The sequence below is a fragment of the Lemur catta genome, chromosome 17 (assembly GCF_020740605.2).
Source record: "Lemur catta isolate mLemCat1 chromosome 17, mLemCat1.pri, whole genome shotgun sequence".
NCBI classification, from domain to species: domain Eukaryota; kingdom Metazoa; phylum Chordata; class Mammalia; order Primates; family Lemuridae; genus Lemur; species Lemur catta.
The window spans coordinates 38,881,774-38,900,460 of NC_059144.1; the positions used below are offsets into that span (position 1 = coordinate 38,881,774).

Below are 18,687 nucleotides of genomic sequence, written 5' to 3' on the forward strand. Positions count from 1 at the left end.
CATAATCTTATTAGCCTGTGTCATTGCCCTGTGAAACATTATTATTCCCATTTCTCAGATGACAAAACTGAGGCACAGAGAGGTGAAATCATTTGCTGTATCACTTAGCTAAGTGTGGGAAGCCAAGCTCCCCACTTTAATACTCACTAATGTTGTGACCACGGGCTTATTAATCTTACCTCTTTGAGCCCGTTTTCCCACCTGAGAAATCAGATCCAGCCTTACCTGGCACAGGTGTGGTGAGGATTAAATGAGAACATGTTTGTAATGACCTAAGCACTCTGTAAATGGTTGTTTCCTTCCCTGTCTCCTGGGTTTCCATCATGTCCCTGCAGCCCTTGACATTTTAATTCAGACCCCAGACAGGGATCACTGACAAGTGGGGAGTGGAGAGGAGGGAGTGGAACCCAGCGGTGATGTCATCGATGTTCTTCTATGAAGTATGACACACAGCTCATGCTGGGGCCCGGTGGCTGATCTCCGGGGACTGCAGAGTCAGACGGGGCCAATCCGCCTGGGAGGGAGGGCACTAAGAGCTGGGAGCTATGGATGCAGCTCCTGGGCTGGGGCTGTCTGCCCTGCCCTGCCTGCCTGGGTCCTGGCTCCAGAGTGGAGAGGGAGCATCTCTGGCTCTGCCCTAGGAAGATATTTCTCAAGGCGCTCAGCTGTGAGTGGAGGCTGGAGGATGATGCTCTCACTTACTGAGACCTACTATGTGCCAGACACGTGTTGCAGGCTGTCTGCTGAAATCTAACTTGACTTTGTGGAGTGTGTTAATGTCTCCCCATTTTCCAGGTGAAGAGACTGAGACAGGCCCAGGTCTGTTTGACTTCAAAGTGCAGGCTGGTCCTCCTGCAACTTCTGGAAATGTGGTTGTGGAAATGAGGAGAAAAGAGGAAGGACTGGGTGGGTGTGGGGCTGTCGCTGGGTTGCACTGCTCGGCGAGCAGCCTTGACACCAGTCTTCACCCTGCCTCCAGCGGGCCTCTCCTCTCTGAGCCTCCGTTTTGTCACTCAGAAAAGAACCTCAAATTGCAAATCAGGACAGATGATGCGTTTGGGGTCAGGAGCAGCTGGGTGCCGGCTTCACCTCTGCATGGCCCTGGGAAAGTAGCTACCCTTCTCTGAGCCTCAGTTTTCTCATCTGTAGATCGGACTGCTTCCCCATAGATGCTGAAGATTCATAATATAAGGAAGCTCCTGTCACACAGTGGGTGCTCAATGTATATTCCTCCCCTTTTTCTACCCTGGTCTCAGGAGGGGTTGAGGGGTCACCTAGTTCATCCCCTTGTGTCCTGACACGAGAACCAAAGACTCTAATCCTGACCCATGGGAGGTGCAAGGGCCATCATCCAACACCTTCTTGTTCTCTTAGATTCAGCTTGTTTCCTCCTCCAGGCAGCACTCTCGGATGCCCTCCCATTTGGTCAAAGAGCCCTCACCCTGCTCTGTCCCTGCCCCTCTACTCCATGAGCCCCTGTAACACCTAGTGTTGCCCATCTGTGTGTCCCCAGCTGACATGGGCCTCAGGCATGGGCTAAGTTTGATTTGTCTCTGTTTAAACTCCCCACACCTGGTACCCTGACAAGGCCTGCAGAGAAAATACAGGGGGCGGGAGAGTTGAACGTGAGTGTGTGTGCACACGTGCACACACTTGAGAGGGTGAGACCGCAAGCTCCCTGCAGGTGGAGCACGGGGCTGTTTGTTCCCATATCCCCAGCACCCAGCACAGGGCACAGCACCAAACATGCTGAGTAAATGGATAATGAAATATACAACTGTCATTAGAATCCCCCACTGTCCTCTGGGATTCTGGAGGATCCAGCCATTCCGATAAATCCCAGGTACACATGAGCTAGACTGGGGATGGCAGTAGCCAGGAGCCTGTGACACCAGGCACAGCTGTGGACCCCTTACTGCTATCTCAGTCATGCCTCGCAATGACCCTGTGCATCAGACATTATTCAGACTGGCGAACGGCAGGTGGAGAGGGCCGAAACCCCACCTGAAGTCACACAGCTAACAAGACGCACCCCCGAGGCCTGGCTGACACAACATCCGGAGTTCTTACCGCTACATCAAGTGTGGCCAGCCCTGGAGGAGAAATCCCCCCCCGAAGCCCCATCCCTTGATCATAAACAACATGAAAAACACAGGAGTGATGGTTTCTCATCCCAGGGGGCTGAAAAATGGGATTTACGAGGCCATTAATTACTTCCTCCTAATTAAATCAAAATTAAATTCGAGCAGAGTTACGTTTCCCTTATTAAAGACAATTAAACGGACAGTGCGGCTACGCAAATAAAATGAGTCCAGGATTTAAACGGAAAGCAAATCAAATAAAAAGCCTCCCCCGGAATGAGGGGTCTATTCACGCCGGTGCTACTCGTAAACCAGGAGTTCATCAATTTTCTTTAAATATTAGCAACTTAATTAAATGTGCTCTCCTCCCCACTTTAATCCTGCCGTATATCTAAAATAGATCTCACCGCCCACAGGAGTTGGTCATAAGTGCTGACCCCATAATTCTATCTTTTTTTTTAAAAAAAAAATTAAAAATCCTACAAAATCCACATCCAGCTGACAGAAGCCTCGGGGGAAATTATAGTTTGGAAAAGGGATTAGTCAAAGTACCCAGATTTTATGGAAATGCTGGGAGGTTGCTTTGAGGGTGGGTGTCGTGAGAAGGTGCAGGGGAGAGGTGGGCTGGGGCTACTGACGGGGGCAGGACTGAGGCGGGAGCAGTTTGTCTGGGGCCTCGGGGACAACCTCGGGGCCCGTGGTTCCTGTGGGTGCCGACAGGAGCCGGCGGTGAGTGATGGAGGAGGCGCCTGTAAAATAGGTTACTGGGGTTCACTCCGCGGATGGTGCTGTTGCTAAGTTACCTTTGGAATTCGACAAGGACGGATGCTCCGAGCGGCTCCCTGGGGTGGGGGGGACCAGGAGGAAGTGAATTCACTGAAACCGCGGTGAAGTCCTTCATCCCGGAAGAGCGAGAGCGCGTGGTACGAGCGTGTGCCTATGCACGCGCACACCGGCACGCGTACCTAGGCGGGACTCGGCTGGGAAGGGGACGGGTGGTTTTTAAAAGCCCAAGCTCATATTCCTAGGGTAGGGGTTGGGCTAATGACAAGGCCCCCCGCACCTCGCCCCTGACTACGGGGTGAGAAACTAGGACGTCAGGTTGCCAAGAAGTCTTCTTGGATTTGGGGCAGGGGCTCGTAGTACCTGTGTAGAAGGTATACTCGAGGTGGTGGAGACATCAGGTGAGACCTATAATAATAAAAGCTAATCCTTTCCAAGCACGTGCCGGGAGTGGGGTGCTATTCTAGGTGCCTGACACAGGCTAACTCATCGAATCCTCACCATGACCCTTTGAGTCAGGTCCTGGTAATAACCTCACTCAACAGCTAAGGAAACTGAGGCCCAGAGAGGGTAAATACCGTCAGCCTTCCGTATCCACAGGTTCTGTCTCCATGGATTCAACCAACCAAGGATTAAAAATATTTGAAAAAAAACTGTGTCTGTACCGAACATGTACGGGTTTTTTTCTTGTCACTATTCCCTAAACAATACAGTATAACAACTATTTACACAGCATTTACACTGTATTAGGCTTGATAAGTCATCTACAGATGATGTCAAGTATTCAGGGGCACGTGAGTAGGTTATATGCTAATGCTATGTCATTGTACATCAGGGACTTGAGCAGCCTTGGATTTTGCTGTCCTGGGGAGGTCCTGGAATCAACCCCCTACCGAGGGGTAGCAATGACAGCTGCGATATGCCAAGGTCAGAGAGCTCATAGCAGCAGGGCTGGGGCTGGGGCCCAGGCAGTCCGGCTCCAGTTACCTCCTTAAGCCACACATGCCAGTGCCTCTCAAAGGAAAGTACGCATTGGACAAACGTTTGCAAAGAGGTGGAAACTTCTTCCTCATGCTTTTCTGGAGGTGGCCTTGAGAGTAAGAGAGCGGGAGCTCTGGGTGCAGGTGCTGGAGGAGGAATACAGGAAGTCAGGACAGCAGTGGGAACACTGAGAGGTTGCTATGAGGGGAGGCAAGGCCCCAGGCCCGGCACAATGCTTGGCTCCACTGCATACAGGACTCTGGAAGCGAGCATGGAGCTGGTGTCAGGAGACCTGGTTTCTTGGGTTGGTTCTGTCACTGTGTTGCTGTGTGGCCCTGGCACAATCTTCTCTGCCTCTGGGCCTCAGTTTCCCCTTGTTATCATAAAGGGACTTACGCGGGCCCTCCCCGTGCAGACAGACTGTGGTTCCAGGAGATGGGGGTGGGGTTTGGCTCATGCTGTCGAGAGGATAAAGGCTCGGTGGATGCAGCTGTGAGCGGTGAATCAGCAGCTGGCTTTGCTCATCTTTTCAGGATCTGGGGGGTGGGGAGGCCTGTGCAGAGCCCCCCCTGCAGGGTGGACGACAGGGCTGAGGGGCCTTAGACAACCATCTCATCTGACATTTGGGCAGATGTGTCACAGTTCTTCCCTGTCTCTCTGGGGTTCTCCTGGACCAAAGGCCTTTTCCCAGGCCTGCAGGTCTGAGACAGGTCTGGAGAACCAGGCTGGGACCGGTCTCTCTTTTTTCTTTTTGGAGGCTTAAAAACTCCAACTCACACGGGTTCAAATCCTGGCTAAGGCCCTTGCCCACTCTCCAGCTTTGCCCTCTGTGGCCTCGGTTTCCTCACCTACAAAAGGGAATGATGATTTCTACCTTGCACCTTAAGGGTTAAGTACTTTATATGGGAACAATAAAACGAACAAGCCACACACTGAACACTTTATGTGCTCAGTTTCTTCTTTAATCTTCAACCGCCTTAGGAAGTCGGTGCTCGGAGCCCCGTGTTTATGGATGCACAAACTGAGTCTAGTGGAGAGGGAGTGACTTGTTCAAGGTCACATGGTGAATGAGTGGACAGACCTTCCGTGTGTCTTTCTCCAAAGCCTGCATTTTTGGCTACTCCATTAGCTACAGCTGGCATGTAACCGACATAGGTCCCTCCTTCCCCACCCTCGCCCAGGTCCCCAGCCCGGCCATCTCACAGCCCCAGCTGGCAGTCAGCCGTCTTAGGCTCTGCCACTGGGTTGCTGGATTATCATGACCGAGGCCCTGAACCTACCTGAGCTCTATCTTGTCAAATCCCTGCTTTGCTCAGTTGTGGGGGGATCACCCTCAGCCACAGGTACAGAGGGGAAAGTAGCTAAGGACTCGGGATTACTCTGTCTAGACCAGAGAAAATCTGGGTTTCCTGCAAGCCAGCCCGGAGGTTTGCACCTAGACTTTCCTCCTTTCCCTGTCCAGCCTCCTGATCCCAGCACCTCAGCGCTGCTCAGCCTCCCAGTCTCGACTCATGTAAGCACACGCAAAGCTCTAGAGTTGATCTCCCCCTGCTCCTGCTGCCAACCGAAACTTTCCGGAAAGCTGATTGGCCTTAACAAAAGCCAGAGGACTGTCCCTGAACACCGCTCCACCTTCATGCCCTATGATCATCCTCCACTTGAACCCCTCAACTGTTGACGAGGCTCTGAATAAACCAGGCACCTTCAGGCCCTCTCCCCATCAGCCTGATGAACTCCTACTTATATGTCAAAGGCCAGTTCAGATGTTTTCTCTTCCATGAAGCCAGACCACAGGTCCTATTTAATCAGTGCCAGGTGCTGACTTGTGAAGCTTTTCACGTACCAAGGTGCCTCTGCCAATCTGGGGAGCCCCAAATGGCAGAGGCTGGATCTTGCCTTGGTTTCCCCAGCATCACACCCGGGCCCCACGGGGCTCAGGGATTGAATGGATGAATAAAAGTCCTTCTCTGCTCCTTATACTCCTAGGGCACAGATCTTCAGCCAGACTTACCAGCATTTATTCAGAGAGTTTGAGAAAGTAGCTTTCATTCATTCATTCGTTCATTTAATGAGCAGTTTGCGAGCAATGTCTGTGCTAGGCACCGGGGAATTAATGGTGAGCAAAACAAACACGGTCTAATAGGAAAGACATATTAATTGCACAATCAAACAAACACATGCATAATTGAAGTGTTATGAAGGACAGATGCCAGGGCCTCAGAGGGCATGTAACGGGGGATCTGTCCTGGCCTGGTGTCATCGGGAAGGGCTTCTCTAAGGAAGTGGCATTTGGGCTGAGACTTGCGGTGTGCGGGGGCAGGAAAGAGCTGTTCAAGGCGAGGAAACAGCCTAGGCAAAGGGGCAGTAGCAGGAGAGTGCATGGGGCATTGGAGGGACCTCAGAAAGGCGACCCTCAGAAGCGTGGTGTGGCTGGAACTCAGAGAGAGTGGCAGGAGAGGGGGCTGGAGGAGGAGCCAGACCTTTGCAGTCAATGGGATGGAATTTGGGCTTGACCCCAACTGCAGGGGAAGCTATTGAAGAATTTTAAGCAGAGAATGTGTGGGGGATGATCAGATTTGCAGACTTGTTCTAAATTCCACCTGCATCTCGCTAGAAGAGGGACTGGCTTTACCTACTCACCTCTCCTCTCTAAGAGGCAAAAGGGAGGGGGACTAGGGAAGGGCATGGGGTGGAGGAGGGGGCTGGGGTCATGGCGCAGTTGTCTGCCCCTGGCCGGGGGGAGCCACTGGAAGGAGGCACGCGCGGGGGAGGCGGGTAGGGATTTAGAGGGCTGGGAACTAGGGTCTCTCGCATCTGCCACTGGGCGTCCCCGGGTCCTGGGGGCGGGCGTGGGGCCCCACTTTACCTTGCCCACGTACAGGGGCTCGGTGCCCGTGTACTCCTCCACCACGAAGAACTGGTTCCACACCCAGCCGCGCTTCACGCGGCCCGCGCCCGGCGCGCCGTCCTGCCGAGCCCCGGGCTCCGACGGCGCGGGCGTGCCCGCTGCCCCCAGGCGCCCCAGCAGCGGCGGCGGCGGCGGCAGCAGCAGCAGCAGCAGCAGCGCAGGCGACAGCGCGGCTCCCGCGAGGAGCCCCCTCCCGTCGGGCCGCGGCCTCATGCTTGGCCTGCGCGGGGCCGGGGCCCGGGAGCATGGACCGGAGGCACCAGGGCGCCGCCGCTCGGTCGCACCACGAAGCGGCGCGGTGTCACATGGTGGCCTCAGCGCGGCCGCCGGGACGCCGCCCCCGACGGGGCCCCCCGGACAGGCCCGTGGCCCAGACCGCCGCCCGGCGGGCGCGCCCGGCTGGAGGGGGAGGGGGCGCGGCCGCACCGGGGCATGGACGGCCCCCGGGGTCCCCGCCCGCGACCCCCGCGCCTCGCCGCGTGCAGATCACCAGGCGGCGCCTCCGCAGCTCCGGAGCCGGCCGTGGGCCATGGTCCCCGCGCAGAGACGGTGCCGGTTGGGGCCTGCCGATCCTTGAGGACTAGGGGCCTTCCTCATCCATCAGGAGCCTGCAAGAGAAACAAGAGAGCTTCAGAGGGGGCTCTGTGTGAGGGGAGGCAAGGTGAGTCCTGCAGGTACCAATTAAACACCTACCGTGTGCCTGGCACTGTAGTGACACACAGTGGTCCCCGTCTTCTTGGAGCCCCTAGCCCGGCAGGCGCCCCTCTCCCCCACCCCCTGCCAGGGATCCTTTCTTCTCCCATCACACCCGCTCCCACCCCCTGCCAGCCCCTCCTGCCCCTTGTCATAGCCCCTCACCCAGCTCCAGCTTGGTGGTCCTTCACTAGCCCGCAGGCCCACAGAAGCAGGCACCTTAGGAGCTGTCACCCTGCCCCTGCCTGACAATCTATCCAGCCCAGCCCCCAGAAATCCCCCACCCCAGGTGCTTCTAGGAGGGGTCTTCAAGAGCTGCGAGACCCAGGCCTCCTGGTGCACAGACTCCGGCACCCAGGCTCCTGCCCTCCCGTAGCAGCACAGAGAGGCCGTCCATCCCTAGCAGGAGCCCAGGGAAGCCCCTCTGACGTGCCACAGCCCCCGCAGCCCCTTCTGGGTATGGAGCACCTGAGTCCCAGAGGGCCTTGCTTGGAGGCACCCTGTGTGATGTGACTTTGGGCAGGGTCACAGCCCCTCTGAGCTTGCCTTTGGGGTCTCCACATCCATCCCCCCCGAAAACCTCTCCTTCCCAGAGGCTGAGCGATGCCCCTCCTCCCCCCTCCTGGCCCAGCGCTGGTCCCCAGATCAATCCATCTCTCCCCCCACCATCAGATCCTGCTCTCAGCAAGAAAGGGTCTGAGGGACTAGCGCCTACTCAAGCCATAATGATGAATAATGGCTTAATGTGGGTGTTTACAGGGGACAGCCAGGCTGCTTTAATGGAGGAGTTTTATGCACGGGGAAGAGTGAGTGGAGGTGAGGGGCTCGGTCCCCACCCCACCTCCCCCCAGGCCCAATTCCGCTCAGTTCAACAACTCAATTCCACCAAACTTCAACTCTGTGCCAGGTTCGGGGAACGACATGGGGAACAAAGGTGTATAAGCATAGGGTTTAGCTGGGTGGAGATGAGACCCCTCCCCGTAACAACCCAGATACCGGTTGCATGTGATCAGGGCTATAATTGTGTGTGTGTGTGGCGGGGGACAACCTGAGACACCTGGAGCTCAGGGGAGAGAGTGGACACATGTGTTTCGAAGGGGCAGGGAAGTGGGAAACAATCAGGGCTGCTTCTTGGAGGAGGGGGCATCTGAGCAGGCAGGAAGGAAGGGGTGGTGTTCCAGGCAGAGGAGTGTGCTGCGTCAGGGAGTGGACTGGCTGGTTTAAGGAGGTAGTTTGGGAGCATGAGGTGTGTGGCTGGGTGGAGGGGATGGGGGGATGCCCTGGCCGTCGCCAGATCTTCCTGAGGACAAAGGAAGCAGCCTGGATCTCTATCTAGGGAGGAAGGAATGCAGACCACCACCTTTGACTCAGCAGCCCAGCGGGCAACTCCCATGCCTTGAACTCATGTGAGTCGCAACTCTGAAAGTCAGTGTTTTATACCCATTATGCAGCTGCCTTACTCCCCAGTGCTGTTTCCCAGAATTGGGTCCAGAAATGCTTTATGGAAGGGGGTTCAGGGTGGGGAGTCAGCTGTCAGAAGGTGAGGCTGGTGGGGGCCTTTTCCACTGCATTTCTGGGCGATGAGAATGGGGAAAACGTCAACAGTCCACAGGGAGGGATGGAGAGGAGGGTCGGGAACGTGCTGCCCCCCCTTTCCCTCAAGGCCCTACCCTGAACTAACGGGCCATGCGGAGGCATCCCCAGAACCCCGCTTTGCGCTCCTCAACTCTGTGGCCCCACTCCGCCATCCCTGATCGGTGCTGCCGCCTCTGGGGATCCGGCTTTGCTTCCCCACATTATGACCAGGGCTGGTTGTAATGAGGCTGGAGTTATGGGTGAGGAGGAGGCGCCGCTCCGAAGCCTTCATTTCCTGGAGCTTATGACTTCTCTGCATGCACAGTGGGGACTGTCCCCCTGACTTTGCCAGGCAGCTCCAGGGCCCATCGCAGCCCTGCAGGGCTGCAGAAGCGAGGGCTGGAAGGAGGGAGGGTTTGGAGGGAGGCTGGGGCCACCTCTGGAGAGGGGTGTGTGGGCGAGGGAGGGGTGGCCCAGGGGAGATCCCCAATGTTTGCAGGTACCCAGCTGTTGCTCTCCCTCCTCCCCTCCCTTCCTCCTGTCCTTTATTTCTTTGTTTATAATAACTTTTACAAGGGGGCGGGGACACACAGAGATTCAATCATTCATTCATTCATCAAACATTAGTGTCTACTACGAGGGAGAGAGCTAGAAATGCATTTCATCTATTCATTCATTCAACATACTTTACAAGTCGTTTCTGTGTGTGAGACAGACAGCAAGATGCAATCAGTTATTCAGCTGCGTATCAGAGAGAGATTTATTTCTTCTGGTTATTCATTTGTCCTTTCCACAAACATTTACCTGCACCTCCCTGACGCCAGTCCCTGTACTGGGCACTGGGGACACAGCAATAAACAAAATAAAGTCCTAGCCCTCATGGAACTGACCTTCTGGTGGGGGCGACACACAATGAAGGAAGAATCCACGGTATAATATCAGGAGTGCTAAGCATTTCGGAGAACAACAGAGCAGGAAGGATGGGAGAGAGAGTGATGGATGGGATGGAGTGAGTGTGCTGTTCTAGATAGGGTGTCAGGGAGGGCCTCTCAGAGGAGGGACATTTGGCTGAGTCTGGGAGGATGAGAAGGAGCTGGACACAAAATAGTTCCACACAGAGGAAACGGCACGTGCAAAGGTCCGGAGGCTGGAAGGAGCTGAGGTGGCACTTGAAGTTGAAGCACAGCAAGGATTTGGACATGTGGAATGGGGGGTGTTGGGAGGAGAAGGTGCTCTTGGTGGCAGGGCTGCCCGAGGCAAAGGCCTGGGATCAAATCCCCACTTTAGAGACGGGGGAAAGTAGATTCCAGGAGGATTCGACCAAGTGTACTTGGTGACGGAGCAATGCCTCGAACCCAAGACCTGGATTCCCCTCGGCACAGGGCACCTTTGGGGAATGGGACAAGGCACCTTTCTGGATGGATGCGGCCAGTGCTGGGGGCACAGTTGGCAGGACAAAGCTGCTCCCTTGTGCAGGGCACAGCCTGCACTGCTGTTGGAGGGGTGGGCCACGGCCCTCCCCTCCTCCCCTCTCCCTCCCACTCCTGGACCTTCATACCTCAGCCCCAGGTCCTCCCGCGGCTGTTGGCCAGGTTCCCTGGCTGCCTGCCAGCTCCTCGCGGCTCTGCACAGCCCTGCCAGGGCTGCCGCAAACACTTGGGCCTCTCCTCTCTCTCCCTTCCTCCCTTTCGTGCTCCAGCTGCTTTTCCTGAGTGGGCGTGGCATTCAGAGTCTGTCTGGGGAGGCAGCTGTGGAGTCCTGGGGCTGCATTCGGCTTTCCTGGGACTCCCCGTGAGACCTTGGGCACGTCGGTGGCCTTCCCTGGGCTGCACGTCTCGACTCATTATACAGAGCTCTTCTTTAATCCAAAATGCAGTTAAAAACCGAGCCCTGGCCTGGCTCGGTGAATGTTGGCTTTGCCGCGTCTACTCTGCAATCTCACCTCCTACAATCTGTCTGCCCATGGGTCTGCGTACATGCATGTGGTTTCTATGAGTATGTGGACATGTGTCTGCAGTCACATATGACTGAGTGTGCATGAATATCCGGTGCACACTCATTCATTCCACAAACATTTGTGAGTTTCCGCTCTGTTGTTCTAGGCACATAAAAAAAATCCCAAGTAGAGTCCTTGCTCTGGCAAGGTGGGGGACACAGACTGTAAACATGTAACATGCCAGGTGAGGGTGAGTGCTATGAGAAAAACAAAGCAGGGTAAGCAGGGTAAGGGCACAAGAAGTTCTGGGGGAGTGGGATTAGCTGTTTATCTATCTAGCTATCATCATCCCCACCATCATCATTATTATTATAAATGATAATTTATTCAGGGTGGTCAGGGAAGGCCTTGTCATCAAGATGACATTGATACGGAGATCTGAAGTGAGGGAGGGAGGGGGCTGCGCACAAAGCCAGGAGAAGAGTATTCCAGGCTGAGGCAACAGCAAGTGCAAAGGCCCTGAGGTCAGTGCATGTTGAGTGTGAAGGAGGAACACCAAGGAGCCCAGAGCTGCTGGAGTGGAGCAAGTGCAGGGGGCAGCAGGAGATGAGGTCAGAGAGGCGTGGAGGGGGAAGCGGTCAGAGCCTGCAGGGTCTATTTTGGGTGGTTTTTACTGTGAGATGGGACCTCTAGGAGGTTTCAGCAGAGGAGTGACGTGATCTGATTTATGTTTTAAAGGATCACTCTGGCTGTTGTGTTGAAATAGAGGGCAGCTGGGCTGGGAGGGCCATGGGGGAGTGTTTCAACAATGCGGTCAGCAGAGCGGTGACGGTGGCTTGGACGGAGCAGTGGAGGTGCTGGGAGGAGAGGCTGATTTGCAGGGTGTGTTGAGCGGCCTGAAATGGGCAGGAAGAGAGGAAGAGGGGAGCCCAGCGCCACCGCGGCTTCAGCCTAAGCCACCGCGGAGTTTCACTGAGCTGAAGATGACTGTGGAAAGAGCAGATGTGGGGAGAAGATCGGGGACTCACTGTGACGTGTTCCGGTCAAAGTGCCTGTCGGACAGTGAGCGGAGAAGCCCGCAGGCAGCGGGACCTGTGCCCTGGAGCTCGGGGCGAGGGCCTGGCTGCAGGTATCCATGTGGGAATTTGGGTGGTATTTGAAGTTGAGACTGGCTGAGGTCACCAAGGAGTGAACGTAGATGGAGAAGAGGTCCAGGGACTAAACTCTGGGGACCACCCACAGCTACAGTGCGACCAGGGCAGGGGGGCGGGGCATGGAAGCCAACAGAGGGAAGCCTGTGAGGAGGGAGTGCTCAGCTGTCAGCGGGTGCCTGTCTGTCCCGCGTTGCCTGGGACAGTTCCACGGCTTAACTATTAATAGCGTCCCCCTCCCCTTTTGCTCCCAGTTTGAAGGATAAAGGAAATGGTTACCCTACTGATAGGCTGAGTCAGATGTGGACCTTGAACTGACCGTTGGAGTCAGTCACTAGTGACCTTGATCAGAGCTGCCTGCTGGAGTGGTCGGTGCACAAGCGTGGCCAGAGTGGGTTGCGGAGACCCTGGCAGGAGGGGAGGTGGGTGCATGGGTGGGTGACGGCCCCTCTCGGGGTTTGTGAAGGTTCCTTTGCCCCCTCCCCTCAACCTCACCCCAGTGAGGCTGCTCGAGAGAGTCCAGCACACCCCGACCCTGCACCGTTGCCCCACCCTCCCCATCTCTCCTGCCCTGGGGCCCAGCCAGACTCACCCACCTTTGCCTGGACTGTCACAGAGCCACCACCATTCATCTGCTTGGCCCCCTGTGGGCCCTGAGCCCCCAAGCAGGACAGGTCAGGCTCTGCCCCCGCCCAGAATCCTGTGACCTGGCAGAGCCTCGCTGCTCCTGCCGGGGGTTGCGGGTCTCTCTAGTGGATACGGGAAGAAGAGGGCAGCCCCCAGCCCTGGGCTGTGGCCACCCGCCTCCCAGCTCCCACACAGCCGCGGGGAGACGCCCTACGGCTCCAGTCTTCTGGCAGTCATCTGGTTCCTGCTGTGCTCCGGGTCCCATCGAGGCTCTGTCACTCTGTTGGGTACACAGAGCAGGCAGGGGCGAGATGGGAAATATTTAACAACTTGATATAGCATAGACACCAGCCGCAGTAACTGCACACGCAGGGCTCCAGAGCCCCTGCCGGGCCAGGGATTGCCCCTTTGGATGCTGGAACATGGGAGGGATCCCTGGGGCAGGGGCTAGGGTGACCAGGGCTGCGTCTTTTTCAGGGGGTGTGGGACAGCAGTGTCTACCAGTAGTGATGAGACATTTTCTCCCACATTTCAGCCTTGCCACGTGTAAGTGCTGACTTTTCAGCCACGGGAGGAGGCCGGATATGATCCCTGCTCTCAATAGTCAGAGCCGAGGGTAGAGCCATTCATTCAGTCCACAGACTCTTACAGAGCATCCCCTAATGAGCCGGACAGGGTGTTAGGGACTCTTGGGATGATGGAGACATGAAGACACAATCCTTCCCTCAAGAGCTCACCATCTAGAGGGTGGCAACATTCATTCAGCATTTACAGAGCACCTCACGTGTACCATTTACTCATTTATCTATTCAATGAACACTTATTGAGCTCCTACTGTGTGCCAAGCCCTGGGCTGGGTCCTTGGCAAATTTGATAAATGAGTCTTAACGGGCCTGTGGCCCAGTCACCAGATCCAAGTGAGAGAAAGCTCTGGCAGTTGCTCATTTGTCAGTGAACCAACGCCTCGCGAGAACTACTATCTGCCAGGTCCTGAAAGGTAAACGCATAGAGCCACAGATGAGCAGGAGAGACCAATGTTAAATAAAACAAACAAAGAGCCCAACAAGTAAAACAGAACATGGAAAATGGAAAGCACAGGAAACTCATGCATAGACGTGAAGGCTCAGAGGAGGTCACGTCTACCTGGGTGACCACGGAGGGCTGCCTGGAGAAGGAGGCATTGGAGCTAAACCTCATACGATGAGGAGGATTTGGACATAGGGAGATGGAGTTGGAAATGGCAGGAAGAAAGAGCACGAGCAGAGGAAACCTCAGGGCATGAACGGAGAATAGTCAATGGAATAGTAGGGCTGGGTTTATGGTGTGTAAAAAGAGTGACAGGAAATACAAATGACATGGCTGGCTGCAAACAGCCAATTCATCCCCCATCCTTTCTTGTTTCCGTTTCATTTTAATATTCACCCTCAGCGTGGCCATGTGCTCCGCCCCTCATCTGTGAACAGTGATTAGTCTAAACCAATAAGAGCCATTTCCCTCTTCCCATCAGTAATTGGTACAATCATGTGACACCATTCTGGTCAATAAAATATAAAGGTATATCTTCTGGGCAGTTTTGGAGAAAATTCTTTTTTACTCTTAGAGAAGAGATGCCTGAAGGAAAAACTTATTATTTTCTGCATGTGTGAGAAGGTGATGGCTGGACCAACAGCAGCCATTTTGGGATGATGAAGAGAGCTATTCCAAGAGGCCAAAGAGATCTACTAAGAAAAGAGGGAACAATCTATGTCTTTGAAGATGTTGTTGGACCACTGAATTAACCCATTCTGGGTCTTGAATCCAGTTCCAGCCCTCACTCCTCCAGACTCTCATTCTCTCTTCTCTGAACTCCTTCGGAGCTGTGTGGCTGGGGCTGCCTCCGGGGTTTGCTGTCAGACGTGGTGGCAAGCTTCCGAAGGACAAAGACCATGCCTACTCCTTCTTCCATCCCTTCCCTCACTCCCCAGCACACACCTGGCAGAGCCAAGCACAGAACTGGGGCCCGGGAGGGACTCAGGACAGGCTTGCTCCAGACGGACTTCAGAGGCTGCTTGGGCAACATGACTTTCCACTCACAGAGGAGCTGCCAGCTCTGCTGATTTGCTGCAGCTCCGACTGTGCTCTGGGCATCACAGCTGCTGCCCACACTGTGTCCTTCCGGAGCCTGGGCTGGGTGGCCAGTGTGTCCTTTTTTAATTTCTCAGTGCCCTGGCACCATCGCTACCGAGGCTGTATGAATGCCAGCTCAGTGGCTCCAGGCTCTCCTTTGTCATCTGGCTGTCTCCCTGGGGACAGGGGACGGGTTTCTTATCCTGCCCATCCCAAATTGGTTTCCTGGCCTCTCACCCTGCCAACACCAAGAAGAAGGGCTGGACACAGTGACCCCCAGGCAGGACAAAGCAGAAGTGTCTTCCTGGTACAGCCTGGGGCTGCCCACCCCACCTCTTCTCACAGTTCCTGCTAGCCCTCCTAGGCTCTATCTCTGGGACAGGATTGAACATTCAGGGGACCTAAGACCACAAGGGCCAAAGCCAGACCAGGGTTTGAGTTCTAGTTTCATTATTTTACTATATGTGTGACCTTGGTAATTTTCTCCATTTCTCCGAGCCTCAGTGTTCTCATCTGAGAAGTGGGGATAATGGCGCTACCTCCTAGGGCCGACGTAAGGAATAAATGAGCCGACGCATGTGAAGTGAGCCACAGTGTTTGGCAATAAATGTTAGCTAACGTGATGATGACTAGTGTTGCATTGTTATTTCTGGTCACTTGACAGATATGACTGGACCATTATTATGTACAAAGGATCCTGGCCGGGTAACGGGAGTTAGAGATATTCGTCCACTCAGTCATTTATTTACTCACTCATGCATTTCTTTAACACCTGCTAGTCAGGCCCATAAGTGCCCCCCATTCCAAGAGGAGTGAAGCCTCCTCGTACGGCGCGAGGGCAGGGCCTGCTGCTCCGGTGCTAGACTGGTGCCTGCGGGAAGGGGCGTTGCCGAGAGAGGCCGCTCATTCGGCTGCTCACTCATTCACTCGCTCACTCCACCTGGCACACCTGGCTCCTACGTGTCCCGTCTCCATGCCTGCCTGGCTCCCAGGTCTGCCAGCGGGAGCTGCGCCTGGCAGTCTGGCTCCTGTCTGCCCCCTCAAGTCCCAAGGGCACCGTGCCCGCTGGATCCCGAGCCCAGAGCTCTCTGTCCTTGGCTGCCGCCTTCTCCTTGGGGGAAAATTATTTCTGCCAGCTCAGTGCTCTCCCTCTGGGCCAGAATGGACCCCGGTGTAACGCAGGAGCTGTTGGGGCAGCTCCTGTTGCCACCTTGTCTCTGCCCACCTTCCGTTGCTCCCCTGCCCCTAGGAGGAAGGCACCGTGGAGCCACACATGAGGGAGGCAGCCAGTTACTGCCCTGGTGTGCCTGTGGCATGCATGAGCACGTGTGTGGCTGAGCACCCGTGTGCATCTGTGTCGCTGACACGTGCAGGAGCAGCACATGTGCACACTGCATCCCAGCACCTCGGGCGACTCCCTGCACACAGTAGGTGCTCAGTAAGTGTGGAGCCAGTGAGTGGCTGGGGGCCCACTCTGAGTGGGCTGAGTCTGAGACTGTAACTGGGGCATGGGGGGTGCACGTGAATTGTCGGGAGCAAGGGTGTTGACAGCTCTGAGTGTGTCTGGCGGGGGCTGGAGATGCCGACGCTTCTGGGCTTGGTAGCTGCCCAGTACCCAGGAAGGCAAGGTGGGAGGTCAAGGGGAGAGCAGATGATCAGAGCTGGGGCCTTACGCACTCTGTGTACACAGTCACCTCACCTGCAAGGGCTGTCCCAGGGGCCCCAGGACACCCCCCCCCCAGTCTATGCTTCCATGAAGCCTAGCTCAGTCTGGGCGGTTCTCCTGTCCCAAACCTCCCCCCTCTCCCTTTCACCTTTGCAATAAGTCCCAGACTCAGGCCTGCCTTTGTTAGTCACCATTTAGAGCAACAAAAGGGTTTTTGTGCTCAATGATGCCACACACGACCTTTTGAGGTGGCTACTGTTATTTGCCTTCATTTTTTAGAGGAGGAAACTGAGGCGCAAAGAGTTTACATGACTTGCCCGCAGTCACACAACTGGCATGTTGTGGGCCTGGCTCTGAGCCCTGGTCTGTCAGCTCTGAAGTCTGTCCCTTTAGCCACTACACATGTAGTCACCCGAGGCCCTGTGTGGTCTGGATCTGCCTGCTCTATGTCACTGTCACCACCTCGCTTCATGTGCCTCTCTCCCCGGGCAGATGGAACCACCTGCTGTTTACTTCTCTCATGCCTCTGGGCCTGGCTCCTGCTGTTCCCTCTGCCAGGAGCCCTCGTTGCCCAGTGTCCAACCCTGATCCACCTTCAGGGCCCAGCCGCACTGCCCTCTCCCCATGCAGGCTCCCTGCCTTGTCCCCGAGCCCGGTGAGCTCACACCATGGGCTCAGAACCAGCTCTCCTTTGTCTCGCTCGGTCTCAGCACTCTGCCCACTGGCTGTGGCGTCTCCATTATTGTTCTCTGCGCTTCAACTCACACCGCAGTGTTGTGCTCGGAGCCAGCACTACTGAATGAGTGAGTGAATGGGTGAAGGCATGCGTGGATGGATGGATGGACGCACAGTAGTGTTGCCTGGTGACTGCCTCCCCCTCCCCCAGACTGTCCTCTATGTTCGTATTGTTTCCTCCTGTTTGTTCCATTCAATGATTCATCAGATATTTATTGAGCATCTACTATGTGCCGGGCCCTGTGCTGGAGGCTAAGGATGCAGCAGTGAGCAAGTCAGACTAAGTCCCTGCCCCATGGCCTTCCATTCCGTGTGTGTGTGTGTGTGTGTGTGTGTGTGTGTACATGCACACACATGCATACACGTGTGTAGGGGGAGATGTGTTCATTAATCCAATAACCTCACAAATAAATGCGTGAGTACCAACTGGGTCAAGTTCTACAAAAAGAAAGTACGGGGAACCCCTGCATAGAGGACCCCCAACCTTGTTAGGGATGAGCGGGGCCAGTCAGGGAACAGTTCCCTGAGAAAGGGGCTTCTGAGCTGAAACCTAGAGGAGGAGTGAGGCGCACTCCGCCACAGGTAAGAGGATGTGCGAAGCCGTGCTCAGGGCACTGAAAGGTCGTGGGCAGAGGAGAGTGTGAAGGGGAGACACAGCCGATGATGGGGCTGGGGGAGCTCAGATTTTGGCACTGAAGAGTTTGTCTGCAGAGATGTGTTCAAAGCTGTGCCTTTATACAGCGATCGCTGTGCTTGTTGCTTGATGTGCAAGGCTGGAAGCACGGGACCAGGGAGGAGGAGGAGGCAGGGCCTGGGAAAGAACGATAGTGGCTCGGGCCAGGGAGGCCAGCACGGGATGGAGACAAGGTGACAGATCTGAAATATTTAGGAAGCAAAATGGACCAGACTTGGTGATGGATTGGACGTAAGGGATGAGGGAGGGAGGGACATTGAGAATGACTTCCTGGTTTTTATTTTTGTGTTAGCTGACATTTATTGATCACCTACTCAGAGCCGGGCACTGTTCTCGCACTTTATGTGCATTACCTTGTTTATTCCTCACAGTAACCCCATAAAGCAAGTTCTCATTACCCCCTTCACAACCTCATTTCACTCCAATAAGAACGCTGGGGCAATGGCACACAGTGGGATTTGTCCCAAGCTCTGTTCCTTTGGGGAACAGCCTTGGCAGATGGAAGGCATGGAGAGGGAAAGAGGGAGGCAGGTTGCATATGTCGAGCAGATTCTGAGTCGGTGAGAATGATGATAGATAACATTTATAGTGCTTTTACTATGTGCCAGGCACGGTGCCATCAATTAGCTAATAATAAGAGGTAACACTTAGTTCCATGCAGGGCACTTTATATCAGTGACCTGACTGAGTTCTTACAACAGCTCTCTTTAAAATTTCTATTCCAGAAGAAGGGACAGCAGCTCAGAGAGGT

At 55.1% G+C, this 18,687-nt stretch overlaps 1 protein-coding gene across 1 annotated transcript in view; it reads right to left on the reverse strand.

Annotated features, from left to right (window-relative positions):
- Positions 1-18,687, reverse strand: part of CDH22 (cadherin 22) — a 121,987-nt gene that overhangs the window by 62,163 nt on the left and 41,137 nt on the right. The window contains exon 2 of the mRNA XM_045528554.1: positions 6,712-7,361. Within this exon, the coding sequence (XP_045384510.1) occupies positions 6,712-6,966 (255 nt within the window). The 5' untranslated portion in view covers positions 6,967-7,361. The remainder of the gene's footprint in view (positions 1-6,711; positions 7,362-18,687) is intronic.